Genomic DNA, 20916 nt, shown 5'->3' on the forward strand with positions numbered 1-20916 from the left:
AAGCTGCCTTGTTTGACTTTTGCTACAAGCATTAAAACATTATTTGTCATTTGCTGAAACAGCCCGTAAATAAATAAATAAATACACTTTAAATCGGTGGTGACAGAGCATACCAGCAATTTAAACATTACTTATTTCACCAAAAGTTGTATTGTTGGTGTTTTAGTAGGTAACTTGGACGTCTTCAGAAGGTCTTTAGTGGCACAACATACACTTCCGAGATTTTTATATAGCACTGTATAATAGTTAGCTACTCATTTCGATCTTTTTTTTTTTCTCTGACACACTAGTGTGTTACATTGTGCTTTCACATTTGACTGGTGGCCTTGGAGACTTACGTGCTTCGCTACTTATAGTGAAAATCAGGTTAGGCAGGACTGTAGATAAATTGGGACATTTGTAGATAGTTTATTCAGAGTGATATATTATGGGAGATATTTCTTTACATAGCAAAATGATATTTTGCATATTTTTTGCCCTTCATTGTTCATTGACCTTGCCAATAGCTGGGCACGTCACATCACACTGTCACATTTGATGGCCTGCCTTAGCCACCTGCTGTGGGGCTCAGTAGCTTGCTTTGGCTGCGGTAGCATTCCGATGAGGACGGTTTACAAAAGTGTTTGTGTACATCTGTCTATGAGCTCCTTCATAGCCAGCTTAGAGATGTAAAACCCTGACTCTACCCTCCATCAATCCTAATTGCTCTTGTGAGCATACTATCAGCATGAAATGAAATGGAAAACAGTGGAGGGTGTGCCCAAAGCATAACTGAAAGTACAGTGAGCAACCATCAGCCATCCATCACCAGAGAGAAGCACGCAGATGCTCGTCCTGTTGTGATAGGTTCCCTTGTGTTCTTTAATTTGAAAGTGAGAAAATGAATAATCAAAGAAAACAGAAGCAAAGCTACTGCATTAGGGAAAGCATTCTCACACCCTGTCGGCACACTAAATGTGCGCGCCTGTCTCTAGTGATGAATGGCCGATGGCATGCATTGTACCTTCATTTATACCTTGGGCATGCATTCTGCTGTTTGTGTTTTATTTGACACTGATTTTGACCCATCTGTACAAAAAAAAAAAAAAAAGTAGCTTAGGCAGAGCAAACCCTACAACTTCAATGCATCACACATTATGTTGAGTTGCTCACCTTGCATACTAGTTTTCATATTGTGCATTCAAACTAACGAGGCAGCTAACTGTAACCATTGGTTGGTTTAAGATTTAGCAGTACTAAAAGCATGAGATCATTTGCGGCCACAATCGGTACGAGTGCCGATTGCAGCCGTAATCTCCAGATACGTAGATTGAGTTTGGCTTTAAAAACGTTGAAGCAAAATGGACACGCCCACCAATGTTACATGCTCAATCACTGCACAGCAGAAGACACAAGTTGTGCCCACAGCATCGTGAAAGTCTTGCTGCGGCACATCCCTTACACAGAAATGTTGTAGAGGAAGCAGGACCTTCAGACACCCAAATGATTCTGCGAGCTCAACATCAGGAGCAAAAATGCCTAATCCACACTACAACTAATGTAACCTTGTTATGTTATAGTGTGTAACGTAGCATTACACTCATGACTGTCCTGCGAGTTCTTTTTTTTTTTTTGCTTGCTTGCAGTCAGATCCCGTGCTTAAATGAAACTGTTTTCACTGCTGTACCAAATTTAGAAGATGCGGAAACGCGATAAGAGGAATAATTGTTTTGAGGATAGTGCCTTCACAGTTCTTGAGTTCAGTATGGGAACATGTGGCAGCAGTTGGGCGCGAACTATTGGGAAAGAAAAGGTACCAGCTGTTTGAAATTATACTAGCCTGTTTGTTCGCAACAGAGGCATGCGAAAAAAAAAAAAAAAAAGCTACAGGATGAGGCAAGGTTGAAGACCGTATTGGTTATGGGGACTGAGCCACATGGCACACAGAAAAGTGCACGGACCTGCCTCTGTTTTTCTGGTCTAAGCTGCAGTGTACATAGCAGGTAACATGGGGAAGTTAAGCATTTCAGCAGAATTTCCCGTCCTGTTGGGCTAATTTATTCTGAAGTCAAAAACATCTCCAACAAAATGGTGGGATTTATTAAACTCAATGTTTTCGGGCCAAGTTGGCTCCCGGATTTCTGAAATCTCAAAAATTTTCTTTCTTTCAGCATTTGTTGTAAAAGAATTGCAGGGGCACAAATAAAAATGTGTGCGGCAACCCACCTGCTAAAATTTTAACATTTATATAAACAAATGTCATTAAAATCGGTTCGAAGGTTGCCTTAGGGATTACTTTTCTTTCCTGCGTTGCTGCCTTAGTACTTAGTACAACCTATTATCTTTAATGGTCAAGGTTGAGATTATTGAAAGTGTTATAACGATGCTTGGTGTGCTGGTGTTACAGTGATGCTCAGTGTGCTGGTGTTCGCACATCTCACGTAATGTTGCACAGCAATATCTGCTTTCAGCACCAAGCTAGGTGCCTTAGCTGATTTAGCTAACAGTGTTAGTAAAGCATAGAGTGCTTCAAAACAAGGTTGCTGAATGCTTAATTACTTTTTCTGTGCAATAATCGTATAGTCACTAAGATGAGTATGTTTCATATTTATAAAATGCACATGCCATGACAATTCGCAAAAATATGAAATTAGAGATGTATGTGCCTTCATTTAGAGCCACACCGCTGGCTCACTGATTATTACTATGTGATAGCTTTAGTCATTTTGTGCAGCCAAAGTACTCTGTATGTGCTTGACATTTGCCAATTAAGAGATTGCAACTAGATGCTTGTTTTTGCACATTGTGTCTGACCAACTTGCATATTTTCTGTTGGATTCTCCAGCAGCGGTGGCTGATTATTAGATTTGATTACTTGGCTGGTTTGAATTAATTGTTGCTTGCACTCTGCATATGCTCTCTAACCATACTGAAATTTGTGTCTGTGTTTGGAACGCACACTGTTACGAAAAATGACTCAAGCTGAAGTACATTAGCTACAAGGGGCAGCTTGCTGGCAACAGGCAGCATTAGGTGCAATACTATAACCGTTTGCCACAGAAATGCATTTACCTGGCCTAAAAAAAAAAAAAATGCTTTACTGCTGTTTATATTTGGTATAGCTGAACATATAATCCAATTTTGGTGCTCTCTTGAGTGCAAGCCCTGGGGAAAGAAAAGGTACCAGCTGTTCGAAATGATAGTTGCCTGTTTGTTCCAAATGCAGACACAAATCCCACCACATAACATAAATGCGTAAGGGCTTAAATGCATGAGATTAAATGAACTGAGAAAAAGCTGTCAACTCCATCTCTCTCTACAGGAACCATTTCTCCTGAAGAAGAGCTCTTGCGAAAGCATGAATTGCCAAGTCATGCAGCATCAGTGTAGCGAAGCAGCGGTCTCACCATTCCACCCAATTTGGGATACTGATATTCATCATCACTTTCTCAGCAGTTGCACGAACTCTGATGCCACGATCATGTAGACATGCTGGCTTTATGATTTCTCTGAATGCTTTTGCATTTTCTGCCCGCTGTTGTTGTGTTGCACGTAACCGTTTTGTCAAGCATTTTTCACAAAGCTCTGGCACTGTCATTTTGATAGGCCACTGAGAGCACTGGGAGACAACAAACAAGGCCAACAGTTCTTACCACATAGTGACTCAGTTCACTCATATTAAGCTCTAAAGGGCCCCAACTGCCTCTGATATTTTGAGCACATATTAAAATAAACACGCGCATTGTGGGCAGAATGCTGCGATGTTTATCTTTCGCTAACATGGCAAAGTTATGTCCCGAAGCAAGTTAAAAAGAAGTGTCCTTTTCTTCGGGCTTTCCTGTCCCTTTTCACAAGTCATGAAGCCAACAGGGTCATGCACATGATGCCACTAAGGCAAAAGCTATCGATTGGTTTCTCTGTGAGGGATGTCAGTTCTGATCTGTCTGCCAGCATGCTTTTGCTAGGCAGCTGCATGCCTAATCTTCCTCTTCGTCTTGCTTGCCTGTTGTGTGCAATCAATTGATTTCATATTGTGTAGCATGTTTTGCAATGTGTGTGCAGTGACAATAGCACGCAGCCAAAAAGTAGAGTCATGGCAACCGGAAGTAGATGGTGTTTTCAAACTAGAAAAAAGCGGTAACAGTGACGTTCGGTCCCAAAGTAGGTGTCCACATGTCGTTTAGAGAAGTACAAAGGAAAGTGCACCCATGGAGACGGTAGCGAAGGTGAGCGAGAAACCGCTTACTCGCCTTTGAGCTCGGAGTGGTTAGGGGCCCTTTAATGTCACGTCATCACTACTTGCTATCGTGCGGTCAGTCGCCAGTATTTATCTCAAATTGCAGAGTGATCCCAAACTCCCAAGCCAAATGTTATGACCGATAATTTTTACAATGGCTAATCATCTTAGCTGCACTATTGCGACTACTGTGAGCTCCATACAGCTCTTACATGTGCATACGTTAACTTATTCTGTGACATTAAAGCATAAGCCTTTTGCAAAGTGTTGCACACCAACTTCAGGGTCTTCATGTGTTCAGCGTCAGAGCACACAGCCCAAATATGAAGCTTTTACTGGTGCTACCTGTTTACCTTTCTACGTTGACAGTGTAGTTTGTTGCAACAGCAAAGCAGAATGTGTACTGCATAGCAACTACAGTGTAAATGTTGTTGTAAACCCTATACAGCATTTCTGAAGTGTCGCATTGTCACCACGGAATGGCCTTCATCTCCCACTGCTACCAAAGTTGCATGCTTTGTTACCACTTTCATTAACAAGTCATTTGCTTAATATTGTTTAACTGCAAGAGTGCACACTGATGTTTAGCTTTGACATTCCACTTGTTCTGAACTAGTTTTACACAACCTGTGCTGCTTTTATTGGTGATTATTTTCAAAGAGCTTGCTGCTTGTTTGCATTTGGGGAATGTTGAACGTTAGAGAACACCAGGCAGTTGAAACTGATCCTAACTGTAGCTCTAGGAAGTAAAACAGCATCAATCATTTTAAAAGAGCCCTCCACCACACATTAAGCTACCACTTTTCTTTTGTTGGCTTTACAGCATGATGGCTGTAGGTGCCTTTATTGTTCATTGCAGATTGAGCTAGTTGGTATTGCACACCATTTTTGTGTGAAGCACGGGTGTTTAACAAAGACACAAATAAACAAGTAAACCACATTTTTCACAAAAGTGATGCAATGTAGAAGTATTTATTTTAATATGCCCAAGAAATTGAGATATTATTACTGACTGCACTACACAAAGCATCAGCTTTCAGCATCACCATAAAGGAAGCCTTCTCATTCGTGTAGTATTTATATTTTAGCCAGTTCCTGTAGATCATTTTCATCTTTGAGCCTGTTCTTTCTCTTAAGGTAGTGCCTTCGTGATTGATCTCATAGTTATCACTACCTCAACATCCACTGTTGTAACTAGGCAATAATAGGCCACACATTCCCATAGCTAAATTTATGTTGCAGCATCTTTTCGCCCTCTGGTGCTATGAATGAACAGGAATGATTATTCAAGCTTTAATGTCAGTGTAACCATACAAATGCAACTGTAAGCATACAACTTGAGGAATTTCAGAACACTTGGTTGATGCCAGACCGTCTTGAATGTACTTGAACTAAATGTCTTGCCCGCCTGCAACCTTTTTTTCGTGTGTGGTTTTGCAAGTGCCTTGTCTCCATGACTGTGAATTGGTTGAAACCACAGTTTTGCACACAATATCTCCACAAAGAAATCTGTCATGCCAACGTGACAGTTTGATGAGCATTATAATCGTTAGAATTATAACAGCCCTTAGCACAACTGGCTTCAAGCTACCCTGCAATTCCTTGTAAATGCACTTAATGCCACTTGATTACCTACAATAACTTTAGTTTGACTCAGCTTCCCAGTACTGCAGTTTTTAGGTGTCGCCATTCGACTGCATTTCAGAGTTTACAAAATAAAAAGTTGAGAGTATAAAACACAAATTACTCGATGCAAAAATATTAATAAGATTTTGCAACTCACATGTAAAAAGCAAATGTCACCTATCTGACAAGATGAAAGCTCTGCAAAGAACAGAGTTAGATCTGAATGCTAAACATTTCATAGCTGAGATGGCACAGTGATGTCAATGAGAAAAGAGCGAGAAGTACGTTCTCACATAATTACTATCATCAATAGCGCTCTTTCTTAAGATTACTAAAAGAAAATCTGGTGCTAAAGGTTATATAGGCAAGCCGGAAGCCACAAAGTTCCACCGTTTCAACGAACATGGGAACGTTGGGCAGCACATGGATTTGGCTAAACTCTGGCCTTATGGCTTTGGAATATTTTTGTGGCTTCCTAGATTAACTTTTTGAAAATAATTTGTGGCCATGAATTCAGTGCACGTCAGCAAGGAGTTTTAAACCACTGGGTGTTAAAAAAAAATGCAAAAGGCATACAAAGCAGTGTTTTTTGGTACACAAAGCCGCTCGGAGACACTATCTCTAAATCTCCTTAATGAAGCTCACCATCACCTTTAGGGCTACCATTCTACTCTTTTCAGAACAATGCAGTTACAGTTAAGAAATACACTGTGGGCATTACTGTGCAGAGATTTAGACACATATACTTTTAAAACCTTATAATGTGCACCCATTTAACACGCATGTGTGCTTAATGGTGTAAAAAATTTGTTTTTCCTAATTACACAAAGGAATCAATGGATAAGCACAATATGGGACTTTAGCATCATTAACATGCACAGGGACATGTATGGCCAAGTGCAGATATCTTAGTGCAGGCATGTAGCACATTATAAGCAGTTTTGTTCTTATTAAAGAACTACCAGAAGAAATACATTATTATTGAGTCTGACATATCTTTATTTCTTTTACCTTATCAGAGATAACTGGCTAATATGATGCCTAATAGATATTACAAAAAAGTAATCAACAACTTTTCATTCTCCTATTAGCGCTTCGATACTAAGGTGTTTTCGTCCAAAAGCAGAAAATTCTGTACTCAAAGAAGCCACACCCAAGTCAGAAAAATCTATGCACTAGACCAATAATTCCCATTGAGAGTGAGCGATCGCAGCACCAAACTTGCTGCCAGCAATCCTTGCATGAAACAGTGTGCCATTATCTTTCTGCAGCACATGGTTTCGGTATCCCCTCTAGTAACTTTTTCATCCTCTACGTTGGTGTTGTCGATGGCGCAACTGTTGTCAGGAGGGATGACTTTATGAAGCTGTTTGATTAAACAGGGCCGCTAATTTGTACACGTTCGAAAAGCCGACGATTGGTTTTGCTTCACGCGATTGGCCTAGGTCGTGATATCAGCGCGGCCTGGGCAATCATGTGAGACAAAACTGGACGTTGGCTTTTCGAACGCGTATAAGATAGCAGCCCAGCTGTTTACTTTCTTTCTTTTATGGGCTCAATACTAGTGGTCAATTATGTCTGTAAAAGAACTGGCTGGCATTGCAGAGTTAATATTTTATATATTAAGGATTTTTTGCGTGGAGAAAGTGGCTGGCCTTACAATAATTTGTGCTGTGAATGTAACTTCGATATATATTGTGGGAATGTGCGACTCTCACATGTCACCAGCCATTGGTTTCTTTTTCATACTTTTCATATTGTGTTTGCAACATAGGATGCATTGGAGTAATAACTTTGTTTTGTTCCTTGAAATAGGTAGCCTTCTAAATGCAGCTACCTGCTCACAGAGGACATCCATCATATATACAGCTCATAAACAAATTGGAAACTGATTGTTAATTTTAAAAACTCTATTGGGGTGAACCTGCTTGTTTTGTTTTCTGTGTGCCAAAAATGTGCCTTGAATAATAAAAAAAGTGTCAATTACATTTTTATTTTTTAATGTGCACTGCTGGCTTTGCTTGCAATGCTTGTATACCAGTACCTTGCAAATAAAACACTGCCCTTTTTTCTGCCAAAACTGTCTCTATGCTCAATGCCTATCTTTTTTTTTTTTTTTTTAAGGAATGGTGTATGTGTAGTACTGCGTTTTATGTGTATTTCCCTGTCTCTTTTATCAAAAAATGCAGAGCTGTCTTAACATGATGTATATTGCGACACGGGTGATATGGACAAACTAATTCTGGTGGCTAGATAATTTGACAATACTTGTCATCAAAGTGTGCAGAACCCTTTATGTGATGATTTACTGTGTTCTACCTGTTTCACTCAAACTGGCTGGTGCATAGGTGTTGGCAACAACATAATCCTTGTAAAGGTATTTCTGGCGTTTTCTTTTCATGAAAGGGGGAAGTCCCACACAAACGTGTTTCTCATGCATAAACATTAAATGTGGCCTCAGAGACATATTTCACAGCGCTGCGGTTCCTTATCACGTCTCCTGTGTTGGAGTACATGTCAGGTTAAAAACTATGTAATAATACAAGCTTGGACAGTGCACTAAAAACAAATTTGTTTATGTATACTATTATATCAGTTTGAAACAGTCACCACCTATACAATACAAAGTAGCCCATGCACACATGGGCTGATATCGGGACTTCTCATCTCTCTTCTTTGCGCACCTTTATCTTCTTTACACAACATCCAAGTTAATGGATTTCCATGGTTGCTCACAAAATGGAAGGGCATGGTAATCCTTCAAGGCCTTCTTGATATTAAGGGCAGGCACTGCAGTACAACACACTGAGTGAGCAATCTCAGAGCTGTGTGCAGTTGCTTTTATAACTAAAGGCTAAGCAACGCAGCTTTAAAAACCCTGCCAACTTCATCAGAGTCAATTTACGGTGGCAAAAAGAATGTCAACTAAGGTGTAAAGAGCAACAATTGAATGTTGGAGTAAATTCACCTTGCTTGACAATTTGGGCTTCAGTCTTCAGGAGGACGGTCACAGCACTAATAGTAGTGTGCAGTTCATTGCACAAAAAAGAGATCAGACCTGGGAGCCCACAGGTAAAGGTACCTTGTAACAAGTCTTCTCACTGTTGCACAGTACTCTGCAGTCTCAGTGAGGCATAGCTGGATCATGTCATAGTGCAGGTATTGTTGTGTGCAACAAGACGAAACCTGTACCAGAAGGCCGAGGTAGTGGCAGTTCATATGCCCTGGGCCCACTGGGCTAGCTCGTGCAGTGATGCAGCCCAATAGAGACTGACAAGTCCATACACTGGACTTGTCAAAAACGACTTGTCTAGGAAGAAGACAAGCTGGTCAATGCTGGTAACTACATGCCAGGATTGCATGAGTGAAAAGCAAAAATAGCCTGCATGTTAAGTTTTCTTGAAGATATGCTTGCAAGTTGATTGTGTTAACACGGCGGCTGGTTTCACTGTAATGCTTGAGATGGACTTTGATGGACGATGGCATTACTAAAATTCAGCCACTCTGCAAAGAGACATTTCTTCAAATGTAAGGTGCTAGTATGAGCGCAAGTCCTATGCAGTGCAATTTCTAGCCGACTGTTCCTGAGCACTGCATCATGTAAGATGCCATGTGGCACCCTAGCTCTTTGCATGGCTGGGAAGTAGTAGTAGTAGTATAAGAACTGTCAAGCAGCCCAAACCCCAAAGCAGCTTCTTTCTTCTTGCATGTCTGCAGGCAGCAGGTCGCAATAAGTACAAGAGTTATGACTCCCCTTCTCTGAATGGAGGACTTAAGCCTGCCTAGCCTCTTGTTTGGTAAGAAATGCCTCCGCATGCCACGTCTTCATGAACGCAGAGCAGAGATTTCAATCTTTGTCAGCTGTTGCTGCAGAGTGGAGTCGCTTGGCCCCTTCGCACACTCCCTGCGGAAGATTCGTTGCACATCACCTGCACCACGCCCGAAATGATACTTGGCAATCTCGCAGTGGCATGCCCCTTGAACAGGAGCTGTAGCCCCGGCATTGCACCTAGCTGTTGTCAGGCGCGTTAGGACACACGGCAGCCTTCTTCTGGTCCCTCAGTGACAACAGTGGTGGCGGCAGCCATCCTGCGAGCCTCCATGGGGCTGCTGCGTTGAACCACCCCGTTGGAGGAAGGTGTGTCCGAGCCACGACCTTGAACTTGACGAAGCAGTCCCACATAACCTGGGCTGCAATGAGGACAAGGGAGATGCCAAGGTGAAAAAAGGCACACAATATGAAAGTGAAAGTGGGTACAAATAGCAGAGAGCAAAGATATAATGCACAGGACCAGACAATATATTAAAGTAACTCACAAGTGCCAGTGCCTGTCTGTACTTGCAAATGCTGACCAATTCAATCCTTCACTGCAGAAAGATGCTATTAAAGAATATAAACCAAACTAGTTCAACTGTAAGTGCACCAAGTCAAAATAGATTGGTAGGTGGCACAGCTATCAAAGAGAAAATGGACCACTTGTACTAAGAGTGAGGACTTAATGCGGAAAAAAAAAGAAATATAAAAGTGAAAAACTATCTGGCATTGCAGTTTTTAAGTATCAAAAGCAGCTCACCATGATGCCAAAGGTTGTCAACACCTTGCCCAGGCCATGTCAGTGCAATTTCGTTCTAAAATGTTCAGTTGAGTCCACGGTACAAAACACAGTGGCAGTGATAGCTGGCACATTATTGTGCACAGTAAGATGCCCATCGCTGTTTTGCGCGGTCTCAGTTGCAGAAAACATTCACAGCAATGTGCAATCAATCTACTTCAGAGAACCACGGCTTTAATATCGTACCATAGAACCATAACAAAATAAGTGCACAGAATATAATGAAACGTTTGCCAAATTTTAGGTAGATTTCGGGCATTAGCAAACAGATACCTATGTCTTCCATAGAGGTTTGAGAACTGCCTTATACAGCTTCACTGTCTTTGATAAGTTGCTTGAATTTGCATACATCTGTAAAGGATTTTTATTTTCAAGCACAAATGAGACGAGCTTGAGGTCCATAACTATTACAGTGCTGTACTACATATCTGTTCTGTACAGAAGGGGTGAAAAAAATCACGCAGATCCTGCACACTATGGATGTCAGCGAAGCTTTCTATGCTGTTTGCGTTGATTGACAATAATAGTGGTGATGTTGACAGTGAATGTTTAAGTTCTCCAGCATTTAGTGCAATACGAGAGTGGTGAGTTGATGTTAAATGTTACCTTGGGTGCACCACTGCTGTCTGCCTGCGTAGTACACAGAACGCACAGCGAGGTGTGTTTGCATTGTCGTTGCCTCACATGGCGCATGGCATCGTGGCAGAAGTGTTAAACATTATTTGAGTTATGGGGCTGTATGTGGCCAAAACCATGATCGGATTATGAGGCACATTGTAGTGGCAGACTCCGGATTAAGTTTGACCCCCTGGAGTTTTTTTAACATGCCCCTAAATCAAAGCACACGAGCGTGTTTGTATTTTGGCCCCGTCGAAATGCGGCTGCCACGGTAGGGATCGAACCCGCGACCTTGAGCAATGCAATAGCTGGAAAGCTACTGTGGTGGGCACAGAAGCGTTAATTTGATGTCCGGCCATTCCGTAGTGTCGCCTAAGCACTATGGTGCTTTAATTAATGTGGCTTTGCGTCTGCACGCCCTCTATCAGTTATCCGCTTGACAAATTTGCACAGTTTTTGACAAATTTGCAAATAACCACAACAGAAACCGCTGTTGTGTTTATAGTAGTAGCGTTTCCTTGTCTGCTTACGCCACCCTTTTCGCTCTTCCACCCTCGCCACCTGTATGGGAGTTGCGAGCAAAGAGTGGCAAGGCAGCCATTCACTCGTTTCGTGACTGCCTCAGTTCTACCCATTCTCTGCCTCCTCTCTACCATTCTATCTACCTCCCTTCTGGAGTGTTGCACATTAGTACAAACGTAAGTGCTGCAGTTTCTGCAATGCTATTATGGGGGGGTCACGGATAACTACAGCCGCCGGGAGGGCATTGTGGCGACGTCCAGGGAACTCCGCAGGGCATTGTGACAACTGTAGATGGAAAGGTCCAAACGAATTTCTCACGTCGTCTTTCCCATCTGCCACACTCCCGCCTTGTATATGCATGCTCTGATCCACCTCCCAATGTGGTGTGCAAGACAGCAACAGCAGCAGCAGCAGCAGTGGAAAAGTTAAAGGAAGAGGCAAAGAAAGCTTCGATTTAAAAACATATGTGGTGAAAAAGTGGCTGGAGCCATCACTGTGTACCATTCAGCCAATGCCCACTGCACCAGCTTGTCCAGCGCATCCGGAGTCGCCACCAGAGGTGCTACCAGGGTGTCACCGAGCATCAAAGCCAGGGGTAAAGCCCAGTCACAGCACCGAGCCTGCACGACAAGCACAACACGCTTGCAAAAAAAAAAAAAAAAAAAAAGGCTGACCAGGTTGGGAGCAACAGAAAATCACTGTAAGTTTACCATCATCATCATCATCATCATCATCATCAGCCTATATCTTTATGTGCACTGCAGGACGAAGGCCTCTCCCTGCGATCTCCAATTACCCCTGTCTTGCGCTAGCGTATTCCAACCTGCGCCTGCAAATTTACTAACTTCATCATCCCATCTGCTTTTCTGCCGACCTCGACTGCGCTTCCCTTCTCTTGGTATCCATTCTGTAACCCTAATGGTCCACCGGTTATCCATCCTACGCATTACATGGCCTGCCCAGCTCCATTTCTTCCGCTTAATGTCAACTAGATTATCGGCTATCCCCGTTTGTTCTCTGATCCACACCGCTCTCTTCCTGTCTCTTAACCCGAGATTCTTCGTTCCAAATTTACCATATTGTAGCATATATAACTCACCCAAGGCGAGTTGTGCATATGACTTACGTAATTAACTGATGACAGAAAAATCACAATCCCTGAGAAAGTGACCTGCCACAACTGTCAGCACTAAGCAAGACTTCTCGTTTTGTAGAGTAAGTCAACATCACGTTTACTGTTGCTCCCTGCTGAGGTGTGATGCAGCTTTACTGCAATATGGAACACATTTAGATAAACAGGTTTACAATTTTAGCCCCCTTCCCAGAGATAACAAACTAGATTGCAGTAGCCTGCTATATCTTGCGGCTTTTTAAGTGCTAGTAGCAAAAGTTTTCAGAGCGCCCATTAGGTGCTGCGCTGATTTCAAATGAAGCATGCTCATATAATTCACTTGTTCATGACTGTACAGAATGAAATGAATATAATGTGAGGGCCAAATTTTTAAGGTCTCTATTTTGGCAAATACCTACATGTACAGTATTACAATTGTAGTATAAGCTTATGCTACGTATAGTAACCACAGCCAAGGGCTTGAAAGATCCATTAGCTATGTGTGATCCATGGGCAGAGGAGTAGCGACACCTGCAGAAGCCTAAGCCTAATTCGTAAATCTGCTCTGGACCATGTCTGCAATGTTGTGCAGAACAAAAAGAAATTATTTATTTGTTTTACTGTGGTTATGAAAACAGCAGGAAGCATGCTACAGTATTCCGCTGGAAATTTACTAAAATTGAGAAAGAGAAAGAAAGGAAGAAAGAAAGAAAGAACTCTCACTACTAGGGAATTTCAGCATTGTAGCCTTCTTCGGGCAGTACGAGTTGTAGTTAGAGGGGTAAAGAAAAATACTAAAGCTCTTCATTGCACAGTGCAGCCCAGTTTTAACAATGACCCACATGTTTAATAATATACCATGTAGTGGGCAATGTGCATTGCTGCAACCACAATTTTGGTGCAGATGCAACAATAGAAAAAGATTGCGGCTGAAGCCATCTCACAATGACTGTCGATGATAATGCATTAGCATTGGATCAATATAGTAGCGACAAGATGTACTGCCACCGTCGAAACAAGTTATATGTGAGGTGTGTACAGCAGCGGGACTCCTCTTTCGCGCATATCTAAAAACACTTGGCGCCATCTAGAGCAACTGCTGCGAAGCCTGCGCGTGGCCTCCGAAACGCACGGCGCGCCAGTGCATGCGAACGATGAGAAACTCGTCGTGTGGCAACCAAGCTCCTCTCTCGTGCTTCATTCGAGACACGCTGCGCTATCTAGTAGCACTGCCGAGAAGTCCATGCGTGGCCTCCGAGATGAGAAGCATGGCGCGCCGGTGCCTGCAAATGTGAGAATTGTCCCCTAGCTTGCTGCACACTCTGTGGCACACACTCAGTGAACCAAGTTGGCGAGAGGTTCATTGAAAAGCGGCTACTATATACCACTATTGAGATATTAAAATACGGGCACATACCCAGTGACCCAAATTGGCATCAAAAAGGTTCATTGGAGACCAGCACAGATTGAGTGACACATATCCAATACTCCAAGTTGGCGTCAAAGAGTTTCTTTAAACATCGGTACCTACCCAGTCCCATGTCTAGGGTGACCCATGTCGGCGTGAAAGAGGTTCGTTGAAGAGCGGGGCACGTATGTCAAATTGCCAAGTGACCCAAGTTGTCCAGTGGTTGGTTTCGAACCTTGTTACTTCCTCACAGCAGCCCAATGTGCTACCCAATACACCACTGACTACCCAGTGACCCAGTTAGGTGGGAAAACGGTCACCGTAAAATACCGATCAAACGCCCCCACCCGTGCACCAAACATCAAACACCCCCCGCTCCCATAATCTGAGAATTTTGAGTTATCGTGCACTACCGAACAAGCCCCCCCCCCCCCCCCCTCCCTCCCCAATTCTCGGGCAACTCGTCCCGGAACTTTCGAAACCGAAATCGTGCCAGAAACCGTGCTTTTGGCTACGTTCTTGTCTAATCCAAAATCCAATCCAAGAACGGGCCACCTACACTGACGCTAGAAACCTTGACACTGGCGACACTTGCCATTTTATCATTGTTTTACAGTGCCAAACGTGGCTGTGACTTCGCGATATGCATTCACAGTGAAAAAGAAAATCGAAGTCATGGAATGGCATCGCCACAACGGAAAGAATGTGCACGCGACAGCTCGCCACTTCAGTCTAGATAGAAAGAGGATCTGTGAGTGGGAGAAGTATGAGACTTTGCTGCAGCAGAACTTTGGCAAGGCCAAGCTTCGGCGGAAGTTGAGCAATGGAGTGCCGGTGTTCAGCGAAGAAGTGGATGACGCTCTTTTTAAATTTCTCGAGCGAGAACGAATTGCAGGGCGTGCTGTTAGTAACAGACTTCTTTCTGAAGAAGCTGTTAAAATAGCGCACAGCTTGCAGTTGGGAAATTTTCTTGCATCCAGCCAATACATCAAGAGATGGAAACAGCGGTTCGGCGTTACAATGCGCCATACCACCAACGAAAGCCAGAAGACACCCGAAGATTTCACGGAGGGAGCAAAGGCTTTTCGATCTGCCGTGAATGCTCTCCGGATATGCCACGAGTACACCTTCTTCAACATTTCAAATATGGACCAGACGATGGTCAGAATGGACTCTCCGGCAAACAGGACGAACAACGTGGTCGGCGAGAGCACTGTGCGAATAGCGAACACTGGTTGCACCCGGAGGGGCTTCACGGTTGCATTGGCAGCAGGCGCAAGTGGACACAAGCTACCAGGTTTTGTAATTCTTAAGGAACCGAGCAGAAGAATTCCACCCAAGGCGTTCATGAGTCTTTGCATACCAGGTGAGTGATGACCGTTGTGCAAAAAGTTCTTTTCTGCTTGCTTTCAAAGCGGAGAGTAACGATAACGGAGATGGACGATCACAGTGATTTCCGCTAACTTATTTATTTTTATTTTTGTAGCAAATGTCCGCGTCACCGCATCAAAAAATAGATGGATGACATCGGACAAGCTGCAGGAGTGGCTCACCAGGGTGTGGGGGCCGAACAGCGATGATGTGCGGCGACTACTTGTGCTCGATCAGGCACCCATCCACAAAACGCAGGCAACAAAGGACGCCTTAGAGCAGCGCGACACCGACGTCATGTACGTGCCTGCAGGGTGCACAAGCCTACTGCAGCCAGCTGACGTGTTCTGGAATAGGCCACTTAAGGCCAACCTTCGCCGTATGCAGGAAAGGTTCATTAGAAAAGAGGAAAGAACGCCGAAAGGCAATTTACGAAAGCCGTCGCGACAGGATGCCCTTGACTTTATGTCAGAGGCATGGGCCGCTGTGGCATGTGTCAGAGGAATGGCCGGCATTGCTAATGCGCTCGACGGTGCCGAGGATGGTCAGCTGCATGACCAGCTTTGTGACATCGGTGCAGTGGCCCCAGAACTTCGCGAGGGCTTGCAGACAGAGTACCTAGGCCTCGTTTTCGGATCAGACTCTGAAGACTCATTTGACGGCTTCGAAAGTGATTAAATAAATGAATAATAAAGCGTTTTAGTTCTAGTGCACTTTGTGTGTGTCTTCCTTTTCTTTCGGTTCCGTTTTTTTTTCGACTATGCATTTTGTTTCTGGGGGGGGGGGGGGGGGTAGCATTTTTGGCCGCCATCTTGAATTTTGTGGCAGTACCGCACAAGGGCGCCCTCCCCATTCCCTGCATTATCCTCACGTCGACGGGGGGTGCTTGATCGGTATTTTACTGTAGATACAAAAATACATAGATAGATAGATAGCCCCTGAATAATGCGTGGAGTAAGTACCCAAAGAATGCTAACGCATTAAAAATCTTGCTCACCTGTCCCAGTATGTGTAGCAGGTGCCTGGCCTGGGCCTCCACTTGCGGTGAACCTCGGAGCTCGGCGGCGCTGGCTGCGTGCAGTCCCGCCTCATCCTCCTCGAGCCACCAGCTCTCTTCTGAGGTGCTCTCTGAATCGGCTGGCGAGCCACGTGTCACGCCCCCTTCCATGCCTCCGTTGCGAAGCTGTTGTCCCATGGAAGCAGGGGCCGTGGCTTCGTCATCTCCTGCCCCGCCAACTTGGCTGGCCCCAGCTGCTACTGTGACAGGACTGGCTGGCATCGGCCACTCAAAATCTGCATGCACCGCCTTGAGTGCCGAGACGAAGTCTTCCACCTTTGCAGCCCGCAGTCTGGAAACGACATGCCATTGCAAGGAGGCAGCAAGTGTTGCTATCGAGATATTAGAATACTGGTTCTCCTACTGCACTCATTTTATCGAGAGGCCACTTGAACAAACAGCATCAGAACCAAGAGAGCTTGGTCAATATTTATTTTTTCAGATTTATCTTCATAAGAACTTGCTGTATGCACTGTTTGGAGGAATGTGGTGACCTGTCTGGTGCCTTTTTGACTGACTGAGATGACAGCCTCCAAAAATCAGAATATACCGCCTTCAAGAGATATGCAATTTTCAGTTTCGATTTGCTCAGTAATCTCACCTTCTGGTGCTGAAAAAATTGTGAAATATTATCATGATTGTAATTTGTCACTCTAGCTATACAATGTTAACCTTTAGCGTCCATTTCAGAAGTATGTCGTGCATGTCGGTATACTAATGGCCATGGCCAACACAAGGCTAGTGCTGCTAAGTGCTCCAAGCACATTCTGGATCACAAAAATACGACCAACTTCACAAGGGTTCTGTTCACCTATGTCAAAATTCTAAGGTGTGCTTCAACATGCCAGCATGCCCCAGATAGAGTTGATTGGACTGTAGTGCTAACTCACCGTTCCTTCTCAAGGAAGCTCTGGAGTGGGAAGTCTAGGTGTGCTGCAAATGAACCAAGCTTGCGCAACTGTCCCGCTCCCAGCAGCTTGCGGGCATGCCGTGTCAGAATGACTTCCATGAACACTTGATTCACCGTGTCCTCATCTCTGAAAGAGACACACAAACATTTCTCAATGTTCTCTCGCAGATGACTTCAATGACCACTCGCTTCATTATGCGATTTCAAGCTAACAGTAAAGTTTTATCAAACTCAGCGCGGTGTTGTGAAAAATATCCAGAAAAGAATTAGACGCAGAATTTTAATGCACTCCACACTTAAAAAAGCAATTGCGCACAACGCAGTCACAAGGTGTAGCACACATACATTGCACCTGTTAATGTACAAACAATTTGGTGCAAAATTTGAATGCACTCAACACTTTAAAAGGGACCTGCGTACAACGCAGTCACAAGGTGTAATACACATACATTGCACCTGCTAATGTACAACGTTGCCCATTGTTAGGAGAAGCTGTTAGTGTATAAACCACATGAACTTTGTCATCGCCTACTTAAAAGTAACAGTGGGCAGAACACAAGGTTCATTTTTAGCCAATATGCAACTCACGTTGAAGGACCAGTCGAGGGTCGCGGAGGCGAGCAGTCTGCTTCAGGGTTGATGGCGCGCAAAAAGCGCACCAAGTCGCGTGCCAGAATCCAATGGGCACCATCGAGAGCAGCTCCCAGCAACAAAGTAGCATGCTGACGGCTAACGAGCGGCACTTCCAAGTTCTGCAGGACCTGCACCATGATATGGTATGCCTCAAGCTTTCAGATATAATTCTCTCCGACTTGTTAGGCAACATGGAACATTTGTTTAACACCTAAACACAATTCCACAACAAGAAAAATTAGAATATGTTCACCTTTATTTCTGGCCATTTAGAATACATTTGCATAAAGAAACCAAAAAACAATGAAACTTTATTTCAGCTAAAGCTTAATTATTATAGTTATTAATCAACTGATAGTTGGCTCGCTAATCTATCCACAACAAGAAACTCACTATAGCACATTAAAAAGGCCACTACAGGTTGTTCGATAAGTTTCCTGCACATATATTAAAATTTTGAGGCATCAAACTCAGCATAGCATATATGATACGTTGGTTGTTACCACAGCATTACCACAGACGAGGCCTTGAACACTATCTCTCACATAACAACTTCACTACTCAATATGCAGTGTACGTCAATGCACATTTTCTCCACAAGTATGAGAACTGTACATGAAGTGATGATATACCTGGGTGTGGTATGACTGCCACAATTCACATTTTGAAACTCATTTGCACGTAATAGCTGTAAAGAAATCCCTTTTCTTTTCTGCCGTCCCCAAACTTTTGCTCTTGGGCAGGACACAAACATTACTTGTGATAGAGTGTCTCTTCACAGCAACAAAAAGCTGCAGCTTCGCCTACAATGCAAAGCAGCAATGCGACAGCTGGCACTCTTTTCTGCATTATCGGTTGGAGTAAACATCTGTGGATGTTGGTGAGCAATCTCATTTTTGAGAAGAAGAAAAATTTAGCGACCCCTTCTGTGTACGAAAAATCCATCAGTGATTGTACTTATTTGCCTAAAAGGTCTAATTTCAATATACCGAAATTTCTATATAACGAAGCAAATTGTTGATTTTACTGACTTCGTTATAAAGAGGCTTAACTGTATTAGGCAAAGCTGTGATGCAGAATAATAAGAGAGACGTGAGGAAAGAGGACATGGAAAAAATATTATTTCGTGGTCCCACCGTATGAAGACTTCATGCGCAATTGCCATGGTCATGATCCTGTACAAGTGAGTTGCTGTCGAGAGAAGCCACCGCACTTTATGTGCCTGAGCCTGACATTTGGTAGAACCTGCAAGCTAGATGGATGCCGCGACTGTGTTTAATGCAAGCTCCAATAACACCATGGCTGCACTGTCTGCTGCTTCAGAACATAAGTCGCTTCTTGGAGTAATTCCAAAGAGATTCCTTCTTGATATCATTCGCAAATAAACGTGTGCAAATAGCAATTTTTGGGACTGAATCAAATATGAATTGAATACTGTCAACGTCGGAAAAAGCGGGAAATCCGAAAAAAACGAATGCATGCCTTTTACTGCCCCCAAGGGCTTAAATCGCCACATGCACGTCTGAAATATCTCTGAAAGCCTGCCAGTACACTTATTAGGCATATCGGCGCTCGTACTGTGACAGGAGACGGCGGATGCACGCATGTATAATTAAGGAATACATATTGTGTCCAGTGACAACTGCCCCTTCCCACTCATGGTGTTTCACCGCAATGCTTCGCGTAGGCTTCACCACGTAACACTGCTGTACTGAGGCAAAGCTGACTTTCACGTACCAGCATTATGCAACACGTCATGCTTTCCGAGCTTCGAAGGCATTGGCGAGGATTGCAAAGGCGGATTCGGCACCATTGTTAACAGCGGCAAACAGTTTCATTGCAAAACGTGGCACCAAACAGCAAGGAGCTTGGTAGCATACGTTGAAGTAGCTAGGCCTAGTGTTGCTGCGGTAATGGCTACAGCTGCCAGCGGATCTGCGTGCGAGAGCGCCTGTTTGAGGCTAGAAATAATCAAAATAGTGGCGGTGGTGGCTTCGATCAATGGCGTTTTCGGACCTGCAGTCCGAATGTTGAAGTTAGCGCATTGTGGTGTCGTCTCCCTTCTGTCCTCGTCCGCTGGCGCTAAATACGCTTTCGAAGTCAGTTTACCTACATGGCCAACAAATGGCAATGAAAGATCACATTTGATCGCACACAGTTGGTATTTCCAAGTATAGTGGAAACTCGATTATATGTACCACGGTTATGCGACGACTTGCATTTTACGACGAATTGGTTTGGTCCCAGCAAAACCCATATATAAATAATGTATTAATAACCTCAATTATACAACGCAATTTTGTGCCAACCCGTCTCGTACGACGCCTCTATAGTACCGTCCGTGAAAAAAAAAAGTTCTAAGCAGATGCAGGCTGGCACTTAAGCACACTGCAGGCGGCTGATAACGGGTGTGCAATACCGTATTTACCCAAATGTAACGCGACCACGATTATAATGCAAGAGGCGACTTTCCAGTCACGCAAAATAAACAAAATAAAGCCGCTAACGTAACGCGAAATGAATGGAAAAGAAATGGTACCTTTATTCAACTAATCGCAATTTGGTAACATCCTCTTCCTTCATCATCATTGTCTGAAGAGGAGACGGAGCTCTCCTTGAGCGGTCTTCTCGGGCGATCACTTTCGCGTGACTCAGCACAGAAAGCGTCCTCGACAAGTGTTTCTGGTGCTGTCCTAAGCTCGCAATCAGCGCCAAGAGAGCTGTCGGCAGTATACTTCGAGGGTGCCGGTACACTGTAGTGCCGGGACGAGCCGAGTCTCGCGAAAGCGAAACTATCTCCAAATGTGATCGCCCAAGAATTGTCATCTTCC

General features: G+C 43.7%; 2 protein-coding genes across 2 annotated transcripts in view; one reads left to right on the top strand and one right to left on the bottom strand.

Moving 5' to 3' along the window:
* Positions 1-7913, top strand: part of LOC119433960 (phospholipid phosphatase 1-like) — a 44513-nt gene extending 36600 nt beyond the window's left edge. Inside the window, exon 5 of the mRNA XM_037701249.2 lies at positions 3302-7913. Within this exon, the coding sequence (XP_037557177.1) occupies positions 3302-3369 (68 nt within the window). The 3' untranslated portion in view covers positions 3370-7913. The remainder of the gene's footprint in view (positions 1-3301) is intronic.
* A 488-nt stretch (positions 7914-8401) lies between these two features.
* Positions 8402-20916, bottom strand: part of LOC119433959 (guanine nucleotide exchange factor subunit RIC1) — a 60449-nt gene continuing 47934 nt past the window's right edge. Inside the window, exons 22-26 of the mRNA XM_037701247.2 lie at positions 18041-18213; positions 17433-17579; positions 16483-16834; positions 12097-12215; positions 8402-10033 (exon numbers count right to left, since the gene is read on the bottom strand). Of these exons, the coding sequence (XP_037557175.1) occupies positions 9871-10033; positions 12097-12215; positions 16483-16834; positions 17433-17579; positions 18041-18213 (954 nt within the window). The 3' untranslated portion in view covers positions 8402-9870. The remainder of the gene's footprint in view (positions 10034-12096; positions 12216-16482; positions 16835-17432; positions 17580-18040; positions 18214-20916) is intronic.

This window comes from Dermacentor silvarum, chromosome 11 (genome assembly GCF_013339745.2).
Source record: "Dermacentor silvarum isolate Dsil-2018 chromosome 11, BIME_Dsil_1.4, whole genome shotgun sequence".
In the NCBI taxonomy this organism is placed as follows: Eukaryota; Metazoa; Arthropoda; class Arachnida; order Ixodida; family Ixodidae; genus Dermacentor; species Dermacentor silvarum.